Source organism: Phascolarctos cinereus, unplaced genomic scaffold (genome assembly GCF_003287225.1).
Source record: "Phascolarctos cinereus isolate Bilbo 61053 unplaced genomic scaffold, phaCin_HiC Scaffold_8;HRSCAF=390, whole genome shotgun sequence".
Taxonomy (NCBI): Eukaryota; Metazoa; Chordata; class Mammalia; order Diprotodontia; family Phascolarctidae; genus Phascolarctos; species Phascolarctos cinereus.
The window spans coordinates 1212194-1229568 of NW_027556291.1; the positions used below are offsets into that span (position 1 = coordinate 1212194).

A 17375-nucleotide genomic window follows, 5' to 3' on the forward strand; every position below is an offset into this window, starting at 1 on the left:
CAAGCAATTTTATCTAAGTTATGACATGCCAAGTGCAGCCAGACATGAACTCAGTTAATCCTCACAGCAACCTTTGGAGGGAGGGGCTGTCATTATCCCCATTTTACAGCTGGGAAAACTGAGGCTAAGAGCAACACAGTGACTTTCCCAAGGTCACATAGATAGAGAGTCTAAGGCAGGATTCAAACTTGTCCTGTCATAACAGAGTGGCTTCGCCATCACCGTAGGCACGCTAGCAGAAGCACAGATGCATCAGAAAGACATCTTGGCTGTGGATTGGTTTAGCCAGACAGGAAAGAGTGACCAAGGTGTGCATGTCCCTCACCTTTATTCTACAGCTTGCTCTGAGGTGGGAGACCACAGGGAAAGGTGCCACAGAACTCACCCAGATCACCATAGGAGCTTTTTTCAGACTAGCAAAGAGCTGAAAGGAAAACGGATACTCTGGTGGCCATGGATGTAGTGCTATGGGATGGTGCCTCACAATGCCTGAGCATCACAGATTTGGAGACCCTGGGGGAGTGGGGCATGGCCAGATGCAGAGTGAGGGAAGGAGAAGCAACAGTGGTGCAGAGAGGAAGTGGAGGCCTGGGTCGTGATCTGGGCCAAGCTGGGCCCCAGAGAACAGAGGACAAAATGGAACTCCCTGCCCTCAAAGAGGTGGGGGACTACAGGGGGGAAATAGTACATTTGCTGGCAGATACAACCCATGTGTTGGCTACTTGTGTCAAACGGTGGCCTTTTAAAGATGCTTTGTTACAAGAGAAGGCTCACGTGGTGGGGGCAGGGCATACTTGGAAACGAATTTCATACCAGAGCAAAATTCATTTCAAGCAAAATGTTTTCCAGAAGAAATTGCTGCTCATTCATTTCGTCAGCAGGTGTGTGTTACGCACTCATGATGTGCTTGGCTCTGTGGGAGGCACTGGGGGTCTAGTGTCGTCAGTGGGAACGACCCTCCCAAAGGGGCGACGTGCTGCTTCTGCCCCCAGTCCTCAGCACAGGGCTCTGTGCCTAGTAAGTCCCTTAGAAATGCCTTTTCATTCATTTATTAATCTGGAGCTACAAGGGAACTTGGAGAGTGTCTTGCCTAGTCTCCTTATTTGACAGAGATGGAAACTGAGGCACTGAGAGGGAAAGGGTCGTAGACAGCTAAGTGGCACACTGGATAGAGCCCTGGACCTAGAGTTAGGTAGACCCAAGTTCAGATCTGACCTCAGCCACTTCTTAGTTGGATGGCTCTCAGCAAGTCACTTAATTTCCCTGTGTCTCAGTTTCCTCATCTGTAAAATGGGAATAATGATAGCCCTCCCCCACAGTTGTTGGAAGGTTTTCAATGAGATAACATGTCAAGCACTTTGCCAACCTTGATGTGCTGAAGGAGCTGCCAGAGAACATAGAGGCGAAATTGGAATCCAGATCTGGCAGTGCCAAGCTTGGTGCGCCAACTTCCCAGTTCTTGCTCCATGAGTCAAAGGCGTCTTCTCTCCCTTCTCCAAGGCGGCGGGGTGGGGGGAATCAAGTGCTTTTCAAACCTTAAAGCTGGGGGGGAATTGGGGAATTAGATATCATATATATAATTATTATTGTACACAATATATAATTATTACATAGTATTGGGTATTATATGTAATATATTATGCACAATGATGTGGGTGTGTGTATGTGTGTGTGTAGGGAGGAAGAGAAAAAGAGAAGGAAGAAGGGAGGGAGAGAGAAAGAGACAGAAGTCGAGACAGAGAAACAGAGAGGGAGGGAGGAAAAAGAGAGGCAGAGGTAGAGAGAAATAGAGGGAGGGAGAGAGAAGGAGAGGGAAGAGAGAGATACAGATACTTTGTGTGTGTGTGTGTGTGTGTGTGTGTGAGGAGAGAGAGAGAGAGAGAGAGAGAGAGAGAGAGAGAGAGAGAGAGAGGCAGAGAAGAGAGAAAAAAGAGAGGGAGAGGAGGGAGAGACAGAGAGACACAGAAAGAGAGGAGGGAGAGAGTGAAAGAGAAAAAAAAGAGAGAGAAAACAGAAGAGAGGGACAGAGACAGAGAATTCTCATGCCAGCCCTCTGTTCACCAAGCTTTGTGAGGTGACCGTCCCCTGCCTTACCCCCCAAGGTTTACCCAAAGGTCTCAGGCCAGGAAGCCTCCACGTTCCGGGTGCCATGGGGGCAGGTGGATAACTCCTCCATGTGTTTCTTGGGCAGGAACGATTCTATTTTCCTTGGCTCTCTCTGGCGGTCAGCTCCAGAAGGGAGAAGGAGCAGGCCTGTTCTCTGACCCAGTCACCTGTGCACAGCCCCTGCCCTCCCAGTATGGCAATTCCTTTCCTCCTATGAGTCAGGTGTTACAGCCCTTACCTTCCTCTAAGCAACTTGGGGTTCCCATGGACCTTCTGGGTGTGGGCCACGAAGATGCAGATGTGTAGCCCTTTGGGCTTACGTCAGGGTCTCAGTCCCTGCCTCCCTCAGCCTCCACTTGTGCCCATCTAATGAATGCTCCCCACCCCCACCCCCATGTCTTTCAGGCCCCAGCTGCAGACTACGGGAAAGGCTTCTCTAGATTGACAGAGAGGGGGAAGATGACGTCTTCGTCACTTCTGGAGCTCAGCTCCATAGAGACGCCCACACTGCTGAGTGAGATCAAGACAGAGCCTCCCGAGGAGCTTCTGGCCCCTGAATGCAGCGGGCCCCAGGCGGAGCCTGTGGACCTCTCCCTGCACAAGCCCAAAGCCTCACCGCCACCTACAACCCCACTCTTGCCCTCAGCCATGCTGGTGGCCCCGGCGGTCCAGCCGCCTGTGGTGTCGGTGTCTCCCTCGGGCCTGGCCTCGCCCTCCACCTCTGCCATCCCAGCTGTGTTGTCTCCCGGCTCCATCCTGGCCTCGACCCAGGGCAGCAGCGGCCAGCAGATCTTGCACCTGATTCACACCATCCCCTCAGTTAACCTGCCCAGCAAGATGGGCAGTCTGCAGACCATCCCCCGTGGTGGTCCAGTCTCTGCCCGTGGTCTACACCACCATGGCAGCCGACAGCGTGACGGCAGCCATCACGGTCCCGCTGATTGGAGGAGATGGCAAAAATGCAGGTTCCGGTAAGCGCCGCTGAGACCCCCCCCCCCCCCCCCCCCCCGGCTCCTTTGTTCTCTGTTCTGCACCTTCCCCACTCACTCTGGGAGCATGTGAAAGGAAGGAAGGCAGACTACTGGGGGCTGAGGGCAAAGAGTCATGAACATTTAGACAAGGTGCCACCTCGTCCCTCCTGCCCCCCCCACCTTTCCCAATTACAGTATAAACTCCTTGAGGGCAGGCTTGGCTTGTTTACTTGGACTTGTAGCCCAGGCATTTAGCCCACGCAGTACACATGCTTGTTAGCTTGCTCTCTCTCTCTCTCTCTCTGTCTGTATCTATCTGTCTGTCTCCCTCTCTATCTGTATCATCTATCCATCCATCCATTTGTCTGTCTATATCTATCTACCCATCAATCTATCATCTATCCATATATCTGTCTGTCTATCCATCTCTATCCAGCTGTCTGTTTATATCGCTCTATCATCTCTCTATCCATTCATCCTTCCCTTGGTCTGTCTCTATCCATCTGTCTGTCTGTCTATGTCTGTCTACCCATTTGTCCATCTATCTGTCTCTATCTCTATCATCCATCCATTTGTCTGTCTGTGTAGATCTGCCTTCATCTATCACCTGTTTCTGTCTCAAACTATCAGTCGACGTATGTAGTGCTCTCCCCACCCCTAAAAGTTCTTTTGCAGAGCTGTGGAATGTGTGCTACTTGAAGTCACCAGCCACGTCACCTTCGCCCTTGTGTCTGCAGGACACAGCACAGTTCTTGGCACGCGCTCTCTTTGGTGCCTCACTGGGTAGCCGTGTGGAGGCAGCTGGCTCTGGACTCTTGAAGGTTCTGCTGATGGAACCCTACTGTGAGCCAATTGTGTCTAAAGTAGCACCTCACCTGGCTGCCCCTTGGGGGGGATTCTTGAGCTGTCCAATGGCCCTGCCTCCATCCTCTGCTGGAATGGCCATGGGGCAGACTTGGCTCTTGGTTCTCTGAAGGGGAGAGGGACCCTCGTCCATTCACATATGGCTGGAAGATCTGAATCATGTCAGTCTTGGGCATTATTTTGTGAATCAACCAAATGGACTTCTGCCTCCAGAGCAGCAGAAATGTCTGGAATGACTGCAAGGGGCCAGAGGCTGAGCAGCTCCCCAGACATTTCAGTCCTTTGCATCTAGGAAGGGCTTGCTCTGGGCTGGCCATCTTCCAAAGGGCATGGAGGACCCTCTAGCCCCTAGGGAGACGGCTTGGTCTTATGGATGAAGGAGGCATTATGATCCCAGAGTTAGTGCTAGCTATGTACAACCAGACAACTCACTAACTTGTCAGGACAAATATCCACTTTCCTAAAAATCTAGAAGAAAGAATCAGCTCCAGAAAAATGGGCCAGATGATGCGATCACAACAGCTTCCTCCTGAAATACTGAAACAAATACCTGAGAATGAAGAATGAGGGATGAGGGATGGGGCCCCAAACATCATCAGCGCTGCTTCTAACCCTAACATCCAGCAGAGGGTTGACATTACCACAGCTGAGATCCCAGAAGGTCCCCAAGTCAGCAAATGTCTGATCAACTTGCCAGGAGCTTGTTTGTGAAATTGTGGTGAGAAGGATCTGGGCCGATTTTGGCAGTGACCCCCCAATGGTACAGAAGAGGGCAGAGCTCCTCGCTGCAAGTCCTCATGCCGAAGAGGCAGGTCGCTGCTGCAGAGCCGTTCTGGAGCCCCTCCCTGGCCCCTAGGTCCTGCTTCTCTGAGCTGTGTCCCAGAGCTACCCTCTGCCTTCTTGGCTAGGGAGGAAGGGCTTGGGACCCTACTTTGGAATGCCCAGCGTTAGGGTATTTGGGAGCTAGCCTCGGAATCCATCCTCCAGTGGAGGCCTTTTCTCCCCAGCATGTGGGGTGGGCCACTCCTTTTCCTGCCGTTTATCCTTTGAAGTCTTATCCTTTCTCTCCTTTCACATGCCTCACTGAGATACCCACTGCAGCCCATTGCCTTTCCCAGGCTCCTCAGTGCCAGCTTGGCACAGAGCTTGCAGCAGCCACTGGCTGCTTACATCCCACCTGGCACTGGGCGGTGACTAGCTATTTCCCTTCCCCAAGCCCCAGCTTCTCTGGGAAGTTCCCCTGGGGAGGCCTGGGAGAGAGCCCACTCTGGCCAGGGCTCTCTGCTACTAGCTCAGCATTCTGCTTGGGCTATGTGCATGGGGATCCTGGGGAAGCCACGTGCCAGGCAGAATGGGAGAGGGGCCAAAAGCCCCAGCCTTGGGTCTTAGTTCTCTTACCAGACTTCTCACTCCGAGTGGGAGGCCTAGGGCCAATGGGCAGAGGCTGCGGGGGCCAATTTAGACTCAGCCCCAGTAAAGCCCTGCTAGGTACTCCCTGGGCTCAGGAATCAGGCCTCCCAGTGCTAACCTTGAGCTGTCTCTCGGAGGAGTGTCTGTAATAGAGCAGGCCGAGGACATCCAGATGGCCTCCGAGCCTCTCTCCATGCATCTCCCTCAGCTTCTTGTTGACAGACGCATCCAGGGGCTAATGGGTTCAAACCCCTCATCCCCTTTCCAGCCCTTTGAGAAGGGCTGAGCTAGGGACGTGGACAGAGGCTTCTCACTAGTTCTCACCCTCTTTCTCTTTTTTCCCTTCAGTGAAATTAGACCCCAGCTCCATGTCTCCAGTAGAAGTGCAGAGTGACAGTGAGGACAGCATGGGGGAGACTGTGTCTGTGTCTGCAGCTTTTCAGGAGCTACAGAGAGAGTGAGTATCTATCTGCCCCTTGACTACAGAAAGAACGTGAACCTCTGAGCTGGTACCATTTAAAGCCTTTCTGGGAAAGCTGTTGTGTGCACACATGTGTTCTTGCACACAAATGTAGGTGTGTGTACACATATGTGTCTCCCAAGCCTGTCACTCCTTTTCCAGCTTGTTTTTTTCTTCCTCCCACCCCCTAGGTCTGTGGGGGCCCCATTACATCACACGGAGTCTCCTGACCTGAAGAAGAGGCGCATTCACCAGTGTGACTTTGCGGGATGTAACAAGGTCTACACCAAGAGCTCCCACCTGAAGGCCCATCGGAGAATCCACACTGGTATAGCTGGCAGCCCCTCCCACAGTCCCCCTCACTCTTCCTCAGGCCAGATCAAGATCTGCTCCATTTGGTCCCATGCCATTTGGTCTGAGCCTAGGAGCAAGGATGGCGCGGTCTGTCATTCCACACTGGGCTCCTTCCTCCTTTCCCCCTCCCCTGCCCCCATCAGCTTTCTCTTGCTGCTGGAGCTCACCCCTACCTGGTGTTAGGGGGCAGTTGGAATGCTCTCATACCAGCCCATGAGTGTCGCAGCCCTCCCTCTCTCTTTCCCTGTCCCTTTCCCTCTCACTCTCCTCCTTCCCTCTCTCCCTCCTCTCTCGCTCTCTCACTCTCTTTCTCTGTCCCTCTCCCCCTCCCTCCTCCTCTTTCCCTCCCTCCTCTTCGTCTCTCTCTCTCTCTCTCTCTCTCTCTCTCTCTCTCTCTCTCTCGCTCTCTCTCACTCTCTCTCTTGCTGTGTTCTCTCTCTCACTGTGTTCCTGCTCTCACTCTCTCTCTCTCTCCCTCTCCCCCCTCTTCCTCTCTCCCCCTCCCTCCCCCCTCTCGGTCTCTCTCTGTCTTTCTCTCTCTCTTTCCCTGTCCCTTTCCCTCCCCCTCTCTCACCTCTCCTCCCTCTCCTCTCTTCTCTCCCCCTCCCCTTCCCTCTCCCTCTTCCTTCTCCTTCCCGTTCTTTCCTCTCTTTTCTCACTCCTGTCTCCCAGGATCTGATGAGATAATACATGTAAAGTGCTTTGTAAACTGGCAGGTGCCCCCAAATGGCTCCCCAGCCAGCTCTGCTGGGACAGGCCTTTTTTCACGGGTGCTGTGGTCTTGATCTGTCCTTTAGGCTGGATGTGGCTGGTGCGAGCCAGTGCTCCCCACAGTGACTGTGTCTCACAAGCCAGTTGCCCTTGTGAAGGAATGGTGGTGTGGGACGTAGTTGAAAGAGAACCACTATGACATAGTGCTAAGGGCAGTAGACATGGTACGGGGCAACCTTCGTGGCCTCAGTTTCTTCATCTGTTCTTGGGAGAGAGCATGGCCATGGTGTCAAGAGACTTGGGTTCAAATCCCGCTCCAGACACTTACTGGCTGTGTGACTTTGGACAATTCACTTTGTCTCCAAGAGCCTCAGTCTCCTCCTCTGTCCAAAGTTGACTCCAATACATTGGGAGGCCTGGTGGCTGGCTCTCCATGTTGAGGGAGGGCAGTCCTGCTCTTGGCCTGCCACTGCCTGCTCATGTGCATCTGAGGGCTGTTTCTCCCACCAAGCTTTCCCTGGGCTTGTCCTGCCTCTCTCTTTTTAGGCTTGAGATCCAAAGCAGCTTATTGCACAGGTTGCTGGTACCAGGCCTGCTCACTCAGATCATTGGCCCTGCTTGGCCCCCAAGGCGAAAGGCTGGAGGGAAAGTTCATTGGTAGTTACTGCATTTTTGACCTCCCAGTCCCCATTCTGGCCCAAGACCCAGAGCTTCACCAGTTTAGAAAGTCTTCAGAACCTTGCCAGCCACTTCCTGGGGATCCTCGATTGAAAGATGGCTAGGACCTTAGAGGTCATCTAGGTCAATGCATCATTTTACTGACAAAGAAACTGAGGCCTGGGGAAGGGGCAAACTGACTTGGGTCACACAGTGGGACTCAAACTGAGGGCCTCTGGCTTCTTTCTAATCCAGGCTCTTTCGATGGCATCATGCTATCTCGCCATTTTCAAGGTGGGGAGTAATGCCCCTGGGCCAACTGGTTGGTTCAAAGAAGGCCCCGGGCTGTTGACCCAGAGAAGGCCTCTCCATAGAAACCTTTTCACCCCCTTATTTGCTGTCTTCTTGGTGCCGAATGGCTGAAGCAGCCATCATAACTTCGAAAAAAGTTGTCTTGGTGCCTTTGCTCACCTCTGCCCTCTCCCTTGCTAATACCGGCTAGTACCAGACTTGAATAGAGGCAGATTAGGCTGCGTCAGATAGAGCCCAGGACCTGGAGTCAAGAATACCCTAGTTCCAATCCAGCCTCTCTCTGGGGTTCCCTTTAGAGCAGGGCATGATTTCATTCAGTCACTCATCAAACACTTAGCCAGGTAAATGAGGAAGGAGCTAGTAAGTCAGCAGGGAGTTGCCTAGGATAAAGAGTGATCATGAGGCCCAGATGAGTGACATCTTCCCACCCTGCAGAAACTAACAAATGGGATTCCTCAGCCACTCTCTGAGACATCTCAGAGACTGGGGAAAGGAGGACCAGAGAGGGCCACATGGGATCACCACCTTCCAGAAAGGAAAGAACTGGACCATACAAGCGAGAGGCCAGGGGGCTGGACTTCAGTTCCTAGGCAAATTGTGAGACTGTGTTTCTAAAAAGGTGGCTATGTGAAAGAGGACAGGGATAAAACCAGAAGAGAGACCACTGGAAAAGAAGAGGGGGAGTATGTTTTGTTCTTCAGTCATTTTTCAGTCGCGTCCAACTCTCGTGACCCCATTGGGGGTTTCCTTGGCAAAGATACTGGAGGGCTTTGCCATGTCTTCTCCAGCTCATTTTACAGATGAGGAAACTGAGGCAAACAGGGTGAAGTGACTTGCTCAGGGTCATACAGCTAGCAAGTGTCTGAGGCCAGATTTGAAATCAGGAAAAAGAGTCTTCCTGATTGCAAACCCAAGTGCTTTATCCACTGAGCCACCTGTTAGCAGGTACCTAAGATGAGCTCATTGGGCATTTTATTTGACTCTAACTTGAATATCAGTCATCTCATCCTATCTCCCCTTCTTTCCCTGCCCCCTCCCCCATCATCCCTGTTCAGGTGAGTGAGTCCAACTGAGAAAGAAACCTTCTTCTATGTGGGCACAAAGGAGCACACAATCCATGTTGAGTGGTAGGTAGTCTTTGAGAAGAATAGGAACATGATGAGGAGGTTGGCTGCCTTTGAGTTGGTATGAGTGAAGGGCTGAGGCTGCCTCTCACCATATGGGCAGAAATGTATGAGCAAAGAGGTTGAACTGGCCTGGGACTTTAACAAAGGTGACAGGACCTAGCCCTTGGGCTTTTGAGGAGAAGGAAACGTTGGCTTTTATTGTCTTCTTTCTCTCTGGTGTCCTCCTCTCCCCTTGCCCCTGCTACTTCATGAGGTGATTAATTATGAATCTCTAGGGTTCTCTAAGTAAAAACATCTTATCATCTGCACATGATGACGTGGTTCCTCTTTGCCCAGGCTTATTCTCTCAATTGTTTATCTTGTCTTATTCCACTAGTGTGCATTGTCAGGGCTATATCAAGTAAGACCATGGTCTCTATTATCCTTGCTCATATTGAAAAAGGTCTCCAGCATTTCTTTAGCAAGGATAATGGTAGGTCTAGAGTTTGGAACAGATACTGTTTGCCATATTAAGGAATGCTCCATTTATTCTTAGGCTTTTTAGTGATATTTCATTCTATCTGTCTCTCTATCCATCTATCTATCTATCTATCCATCCATCCATCCATTCATCTATCTGTCTCTATCATCTCTCTGTCTGTCTGTCTGTCTGTATATCCATCTATCCATCTATCTGTCTGTCTGTCTGTCTATCTATCTATCTATCTATCTATCTATCTATCTATCTATCTATCTATCTATCCAGCTCTCTATTGTTGACTGGGTCTCCCTATCTTGCACAGGCTATAAGTACAGGGGCTACTCACAGGCCCTGATCCCACTACTAATTGGCACAGACTGGTTTGCCCTTCCTTAGGAAGTGTGGGGACCCTCTGCTTCTGGGGTTTCACCATAATACTGCCTCAATCAGAACAGCTCAGAACTGCCCAGCTTAGGAGATCTGCCAGCCCAGTAGCGGTGATCGCAGGCGTGCACCACCATGTTTGGCCTTTTTAGTGTTTTTACAGAAATGGCTGTTGCATTTTACTAGAGTCTTTTTCTAGATCTGTTGATTACAATTGTGGTTCTTTTTATTTTGTCATTAATATGAGCTATTACATTTGTCATTTCCGTAACGTTAAACCTAGCTTGCCTTTGTGGATTATAATCCAGCCTGACCCCCATGAAGATTCTTTTCCTTGAGTTGCTGTGGCTTCTTCGATATATCAGGACCATATTTGACTCAGAAAAGGCAAACAGTTCTCTCATGACCCTGTTGGGGTGGAAACTTCCTCCTCCTTCATGGCTTGGTCGGTGGGTTTTTGTTTTCTGAGATCAAATTATTTAACCTCTCATTTTCTTGTTCTGTTCATCTGGACACCTTATGTTTTTGTAAATGTTCGTCTACTTCATTGAGTCCTCATTTTGGTCAGCATATCATTAGGCAAAGCCAAACTTGATTCTAACAGTTTCATTTCTTTCATTTCTATCTATTGTGAGATCTGGATGTGTGTGACAACAGCTAGCAATAAAGTAAAACTGAAAATTGGAGAAGGAGGGAGAGAGAGAGAGAGAGAGAGAGAGAGAGAGAGAGAGAGAGAGAGAGAGACAGAGACAGAGAGACAGAGACAGAGAGACAGAGACAGAGACAGAGAGAGACAGAGAGAGACAGAGAGAGACAGAGAGAGGTGGGGGGGGTTGATGGGACCAGCTGCCATAGGAGACTGAAGGGGACAAAGAGCAAAGGTCCAAGTGGAGAGGTTGCCTTTGGGGAGGAAAAGGGTCACTGGATCCTCAGAACCTTTGGGAAAAGGAGGAAAGGAGGCTGGGAATAATACTTGTATAGTTTGAAAGGTGTGATTGGGGAGGAGAGGGTGAGATAGCCTCAGTATTTCCCAGTGAAGTAGGAGGTGGTCTCTTCTGCTGAGAGGGAAAGAAGGGATCAGGGGTAAGGTAGAAAGCTTGAGAAAAGAAGGTTCAGAATAGCTTCTGTGGCGAGTGGGAGTTGGATGGAAGAATGGATCAGGGAAGAGTGAAAGGATTGCTGTGTCCCAGTGAGGGCCCAGGCAGCATGTATGGGAGCAGGAGTTGCAGTAACTATTGGGGATCTGATTTGTCAAGTGCTTTTGTTTATAAAAGCATGAGATTTCTCCCTAGCAATACTGTGAAGGAGACAATAGTTGGGATATTTCCATGAGGCTTTACATAGAATATCTCCAGGGAGCCTTACAGCAGCAGCCCTTCAAGGGAGGGGACTACAGGTATTATGATCTGTATTTGACAGACTTATCTGACATATGGGGAGACTGAGACTCTAAGAGTAAGAAGCCTTGCCCATAGTTACACAGTATGGCAAGGGCAGGATTGGAACTTCTGCCTCCAAGGAAAGAAGGAAGGAAGGAAAGAAGAAAGGAAGGAAGAACCAAGCATTTATTAAGACATGCTATGTGCCCAGCACTGTGCTAAGTGCTTTATATAAACACAATCTCATTTGATCCTCACAACGACCCTGGGAGGTAGGTGCTGTTATTATCTGCATTTTACAGATGAGGAAGCCAAAGCAAAAAGAGGTTAAATGACTTGCCCAGGGTCATACAGCTAGTAAATGTTTGAGGGCCAGATTTGAACTCAGGTCTTCTTGCCTCCAGGCCCAGTGCTCTATCTACTGCATCACAGCTGCCTATCACACTCCTCATCAGCTCTGCTGTCACTCAACTATCTAGTGCCATGTCAGTGTCACTCACAATGTTGACTCTCTAGAATTCAAGGAGTTATTTTCTTCACTGAGGTTTTTATATTTCTTTTTCCAAGCTGTTAATTGTCTTCTCATAGCTTTCTCAGGTCTCACTTCTTTTCCCATTCTTCCCTTTATTGTATTCCCTATTCATTTGGTTGAAAACAATTTTCTTTTTTGCTCTTTCTTAAACTCTCACTTTCTTCTAGGAATTCTTGTTGGTCTTGTGTCCCAGCTGTGTTTTTCTCTGAGGCTTTGCTTGTAGCTATTTTCAAATCATTCTCTTCTTCTGGGTTTGTGTGTTGAGCTTGAGGTAACTAGGGGGCACTGCAGTCGAGAGGGCACTGGTCCTGGAGTCAGAAAATCCTGAGTTCAAATCTAGCCTTAGACATTTTACTAGCTATGTGACCCTGGGCAGGTCATTTCACCTCCGTTTAGCTTAGTTTCTTCAGCTATAAAATGAAGATAATAACAGCACTACCTGCTAGGGTTGTTGTGAGGATCAAATGAGATCATATTTGTATTTTTTTTTTTTGCCTTTTTTGGTGAGGCAATCGGGTTAAGTGATTTGCCCAGGATCACACAGCTAGTTAAGTGTCAAGTGTCTGAGGTCACATTTGAACTCAGGCCCACCTGACTCCAAGGCTGGAGCTCTATGTACTACGCCACCTAGCTGCCCCATCATATTTGTAAAAAAAAAAAAAGGCATTTAGCACAGTACTTGACACATAGTATTTAAATGATTTCCCCCTTCTCTTCCTTTTGAGTTTCTCTGTCCTTGTACTAGCTCTTAATGTTTGGTTTTTTTTTGTTTGCTCATTCTTCCAGCCTGTGTCCTGACTTTAGACTGGATGTTAAGGCTGGGCTCTGCCAGGCTTCTGGGGAGAAGGTCTGTTGTGTCTTTCTGCTCCTTTCCAACCCCGTGTGGGGGCCTGCATGTGTCAGCCCGCTTTCCACTCTACCAGGCTGACTCCAGCAGGGACTGTGGCAAGTTTGTCCCTGTTGAGTACTCTCACTGTAGGAACTCCTTTTCCTGAAGCAAATTGGCAAATGACTCGTAGAGTAGCCTCTATGTTACCATATTTAAATGGGTTCAGACAGGAGATGATTGAATTGTTGGGTTTTTTTGAGGAATGTGAATATGTCAGCTGAGGGGGGGGAATAACAGCAAAGATACCCAATGCACTGATCACCTGTGCCCAGGTGTGCCCATCTGTTTTATTGGCAGCTCGGCCCCCTCCCTCAGGCACAGGCTTCTGGGGGAGGTTCATGCCATGTGGTAGCAGCCCTTCTCCATGTTGAATGTGTGTGTCCCTGCTCCGACCTGCTTCCTTGCTTATGTCCCCCTTCCAGGAGAGAAGCCATACAAATGCACCTGGGAAGGCTGCACCTGGAAATTTGCTCGCTCGGACGAGCTGACCCGGCATTTCCGCAAGCACACGGGCATCAAACCCTTCCACTGCTCAGACTGTGACCGAAGCTTCTCCCGTTCAGACCACCTGGCCCTCCACCGGCGGCGGCACATCATGATGTGAGCCTGGTTGCCGCCACCTCCTCTCCCTGCTCTCCTCCTCCTCCTTGTCCTCCCCACTTGCCCTCCCCTCCTTCCCCCTTTTTCTCTCTTCTCCCTTCCCATTCCACACCATAGTCACCACCATCACAGCCATGAGGCCCTCGGCTCTGGCAGTGCTGCCAGGAGGAGGGAGAGTGAGGAGGGTGAAGCACAGCGGCTTCCCATTGACTTCCTTAGAGCCCAGGCCTGGCCACACTGCTTCCGTGGCTCCGTCCACACCTTTGGCCACAGCCACAAGTGAACAGAGTCTGGGAGCTCACGTCTGGGCTGAGCTAACCCTGTTCTCTCTCTTCTTTCCTGTCGTTTCTTTTTCCTTTCTGTTGTTCCACCTCCTACCCAGCTCTTGCCCTGCTTCGGATCAGTGTTTGCAGTGAGTCGGCTGGTAACTTTCTGATCCCCCCTTCTCCCATGTAGGCCCTTGAGGGACGTGAATGCAAAGTAATTGGTCATTGCCCAGATTTCTTCCCTCCCCGCCCCCCCGACTGAGCTTCCTCCCTACCCCCCAACCCCATCCCACCCCATGCCACCCCTTCCCCCAGGTCCCAAGCCCACTGCCCAGACATAACAGGCTGCTGGGTTCAAGCTAAACCTGGGAAGCTGCTGTCCATGGTGACTTAGTTGAGGCTGCCATGCCCCAGTGCTAGAGACCCTTGGCCAGGAGAAGCCACAAGCAGGAGGTAGGGCCTTGGTTCTGGGATAGATGGCAGCTTGGAGCAGGGCTGGGGGCTGCTGGGTGATCAGGCACTTTTCTTCCCAGGAAACTGGCAAGTTCCCTGGGATCTTTCTCCAAGACTGAGCCCCAACAGTGGAACGCAGACGACCAGTTGGCAGCTACTTCAGGGTACCTCCTGCTGCCCACTTACCTGCCAATGGACTCGGATGCTGAGTAAGCCCCTGCTGCCTTCCTAATGTCAGGCCAGCAGGGCTCATTTAGAAACAGTGTTTCCCAATACACCAGCAGCCCCCAGGCCCTGGCCTTGTCCTACTCCTGAGGAGGGGAGAGGAGATAGGCAGCAGCAGTTCCTGGGGCTTCTCTGCCTCCTCTTATGCACAGACCACTGGCTGCTGCTGCTGCCGCTGCCATTGCTGCCTCACTTGCCCTCCCAAGCTGGAGGGCGGCAGGCCGTGTTTTCTCCCACTTTCCCTTTTCAAGGGCCCCTGAGCTGGAGCCATCCTTACTGGAAGGTCCCACTGGCCACTTAGCTTTTCTCTCCACCTTTTGCCTGCTTTTTTCTAGTTGGGTGCTTTGCCCCTGCCTACCAGGGGCCTTCTGGCCTTGCTGTTTGTTGGTATGGGAATCTTGGGGGCTGAGCTGGGCTCATCTGGGCCCCGGGCTCTCATAGTGCCTTTTGCACTGAGGGCACCCTATGTCAGTGGACCTGAAAGATCCAGGCCTGACATTTTCCCACCTTGTCTTCCACTTCCCCCAGATGGGTTGCTAATCACATGACTGGGGACAAGGACTGTATTTGCAGCAATTGCTTTTGGTATTCCGTACCAACCTCCAAGGAAATGCCCCCATTGAGGGGCGTCAGGGGGCCTGCTCGTTAGCCTGACTTCTAGGCAGGCGTAGCCAGGAGCTGAGCAGCAGATTGAGAGGAGAACTTCCTGGCATGATTCCTCCCCCTGCTTCTTACCTGAAGCACTGGCAAGTTCCAGACCCAGGAACTTGGGAGCCCAAAGTTAATGCTGTCTGTTCCCAAATGGGACACCTTTTAGGGGAGGGTGCCACTAGGCTCCCTCAATAGTACCCTACAGTTTGTGACTCATAGAGAGGCCTGAGAGAGTGGCCAAGGGCCAAGGGTTTGTTTGGGACTTGGAACGAACGAGATGTTCCCTTTCTGGTTCTGATGTTAAAGCACGTTTACATTTCCTAAGCACATTTTGGCAGGTGGTCGGGAGAAGGGTCCTGGGCGGATACTGAGCTGGGTGGGGGTGGGAGGGATATTGTGGGGGATGATCTGCACTCAGGCCTCATGAGATGTTGTTGCCATGGGCTAGACAAAGCATTTGTCGCTCATTGTGTGGTGGGTTTTGAAGTTCTACTCTTCTTTGGAGTGTTCAGCTTGGACTTATTTCTACAGAGCCTTGGTTAGTGCAGATGGGTACATGAAGATGGGCTGTTTGGCTGCTCTCGGGCACTAGCCTCTGGAATTAGGGTTTGTTTGGCCAAGCCTGGCCTTGGGGAGATGCGGGGTGCAGCTGAGAGGGGCGCTGACTGGCTCCCGATGATTGGCGCTCGCTCGGGCCCTGCCCCTGTGCTCGGTACCAGGCAGGCTCTTCTTCCCAGGGCCCTCCCTGTACAGCTCTTCTTCTGGGTCACTCAGAAGAATTTCCCTGCCTCTGAGAAGCAGGTGCAGCCTCTTGGAGGGAATCCCAGGGGGACAGCCCCTCTTTCACTTCCCTGAAAGGTGGTTAGTCCAGCCTCTTCTCAAACACTGGAAGTGGCAGTGAGCTCACTACCTCCAGAGGCAGTCCCTTTTATCTCCATGTGTTTTCTTGGGGCTACAAGGCTAACTTCCCCACTCTGCACAGCCCTTCTTCCCCAGGTCTCTCCACCTCCTGGTCTCAGGCACAACCCTTTTCCCAGGGATCTCTTCAATGAAAGAAATAAAACTAAGTACATTTTTTTTCCCTGTGATTACTGTTTGATTTGTATAGACTTTTAGAAAACTTTATACTGTATAGTGTACAGGTCTATTGTTTATAGTTGATTAAATAGTTGATTAAATCTAGTGTGTGTGGTCATTTCTGTGCCAGGCAGGGGTGGGGGAAAGGGAGAGGAGCAGGCTTCCCCAGCATCCTCTCTGCTTCAAGGCTATTTGCCCCATCAATGTTCCAGGCTCTAGATCTAAGGCCTCCTGGTGCTGCTCGGAGAAGGGCCAGGTAAGGGGCTGGCGAAGTGGGGTGATTTATTCATGCACATCTTGTGTGTTCCCAGGCAGTTTTTAGGGAGGACCTGAGCCGATTTTTGGCAATGTTGAATTCATTGTCTCTCTCCTCCCCCTCCACTGGCGCCCCCCCCATCTCCCTCTCTCACCAACCTCCCATTCTCCCTCTCTGTCTCTCTGTCTCTCTCTCTCTGTCTGTCCTCTCTCTCTCTGTCTCTCTCTCTTTCTCCAGTTCAGCTGATGAGCATCTCAGAGGCTTTCTCTTTACAGTTGCCGATCTCTTTAGAAGCATAGAGCCGACCCAGGAAACTGTGCCCACCAGCCCTTGTACTTCTCTACGTTGTTGGTGGTGGGGGAGGGCAACCTTGGAAGCCAGTGAGGAAGCAGGCAGGTCACGAGGACCTGGGTCCATCTTGGCTGGGAGCATCTTTTCCCAGATGCCTTGGCATCCTGCTGTCCCCTGCTTTGTCTCTATCTCTCTCCAAGTAGGCAAGGGCAAATGTTATTTGTCCAAATTTAGGAGACACTCTAGATCCATTTTCATTGCCTTCCTCCTGTCCCTAATTTTTCAGACCCTTCCCAAATCACTGGCTCATATTTTGGAACTGTCAGGTTGTATTTAATACTATGTAACACGTGTCCCAAAGCCCTTTGGTGTAGGATACTCTCCTGATTGGTGGCAGGACAGAGCAGCAAGTCTTCAAGGACTCCTCCCAACTTGCTCTTCAAGCATTGAGTTGCTTCAGGAGCTTCAAGAGAGAAGATGGAAGAGACTGAGGTCCCTTCAGATCACTGGAGGATAAAACTCAGGGAAGACAACAACCTCTCAGTTGGATTGGTCCCATACCAATGAGTCACAATCATTTCATATCAGACAGGACCCCAGCTAAGTGACATGCCCTCGACATGACGGAACTTCTCATTTTCCAGACAGCTCGTGTACACTGTGGCGAAACAGTGTGAGGCTGAGGCTGCTGAGAAGGACCAGAGGTGCTAGCACGGAGCACTGACAAGAGGTCACCAGGAGGTTGCTCTGATGCCACCTAGTGGACAGAGCCGTGGACATAGAGCTGCTGGAGGGAAGCAGACAAGCAGGCAGGGACCAGTACGGGGGCACTATCATGAAATATGGCAGCGGGCTCAGTGAAGCTAGAGCAGAAGACTCCACTAGCTGGGGCCACCTTTGAATTGTAGTCCTAGCATTTATAAGCTGTGCGCCTTCAGAC

General features: G+C 50.9%; 1 protein-coding gene across 1 annotated transcript; it reads left to right on the top strand.

Moving 5' to 3' along the window:
* The first annotated feature begins 2911 nt into the window (after positions 1–2911).
* LOC110201109 (Krueppel-like factor 8) lies at positions 2912–15989 on the top strand. Its single transcript, XM_020976636.2, has 6 exons — positions 2912–3077; positions 5700–5808; positions 6003–6139; positions 13039–13216; positions 13599–13628; positions 14016–15989. Exons 1-6 carry the CDS (start codon positions 3005–3007, stop codon positions 14146–14148), a joined length of 660 nt encoding a protein of 219 aa, XP_020832295.1. The 5' UTR covers positions 2912–3004; the 3' UTR covers positions 14149–15989.
* The last annotated feature ends 1386 nt before the right edge of the window (positions 15990–17375 follow it).

Bases quoted from the DNA above. Each gene is read 5' to 3' on its own strand.
- LOC110201109 (XM_020976636.2), top strand. From the start codon at position 3,005: ATGGCAGCCGACAGCGTGACGGCAGCCATCACGGTCCCGCTGATTGGA. The intron at 3,078-5,699 runs GTAAGCGCCGCT...TTTTCCCTTCAG, and splicing joins TGGCAAAAATGCAGGTTCCG to TGAAATTAGACCCCAGCTCC. The intron at 13,629-14,015 runs GTGAGTCGGCTG...TTTTCTTCCCAG, and splicing joins GCTTCGGATCAGTGTTTGCA to GAAACTGGCAAGTTCCCTGG.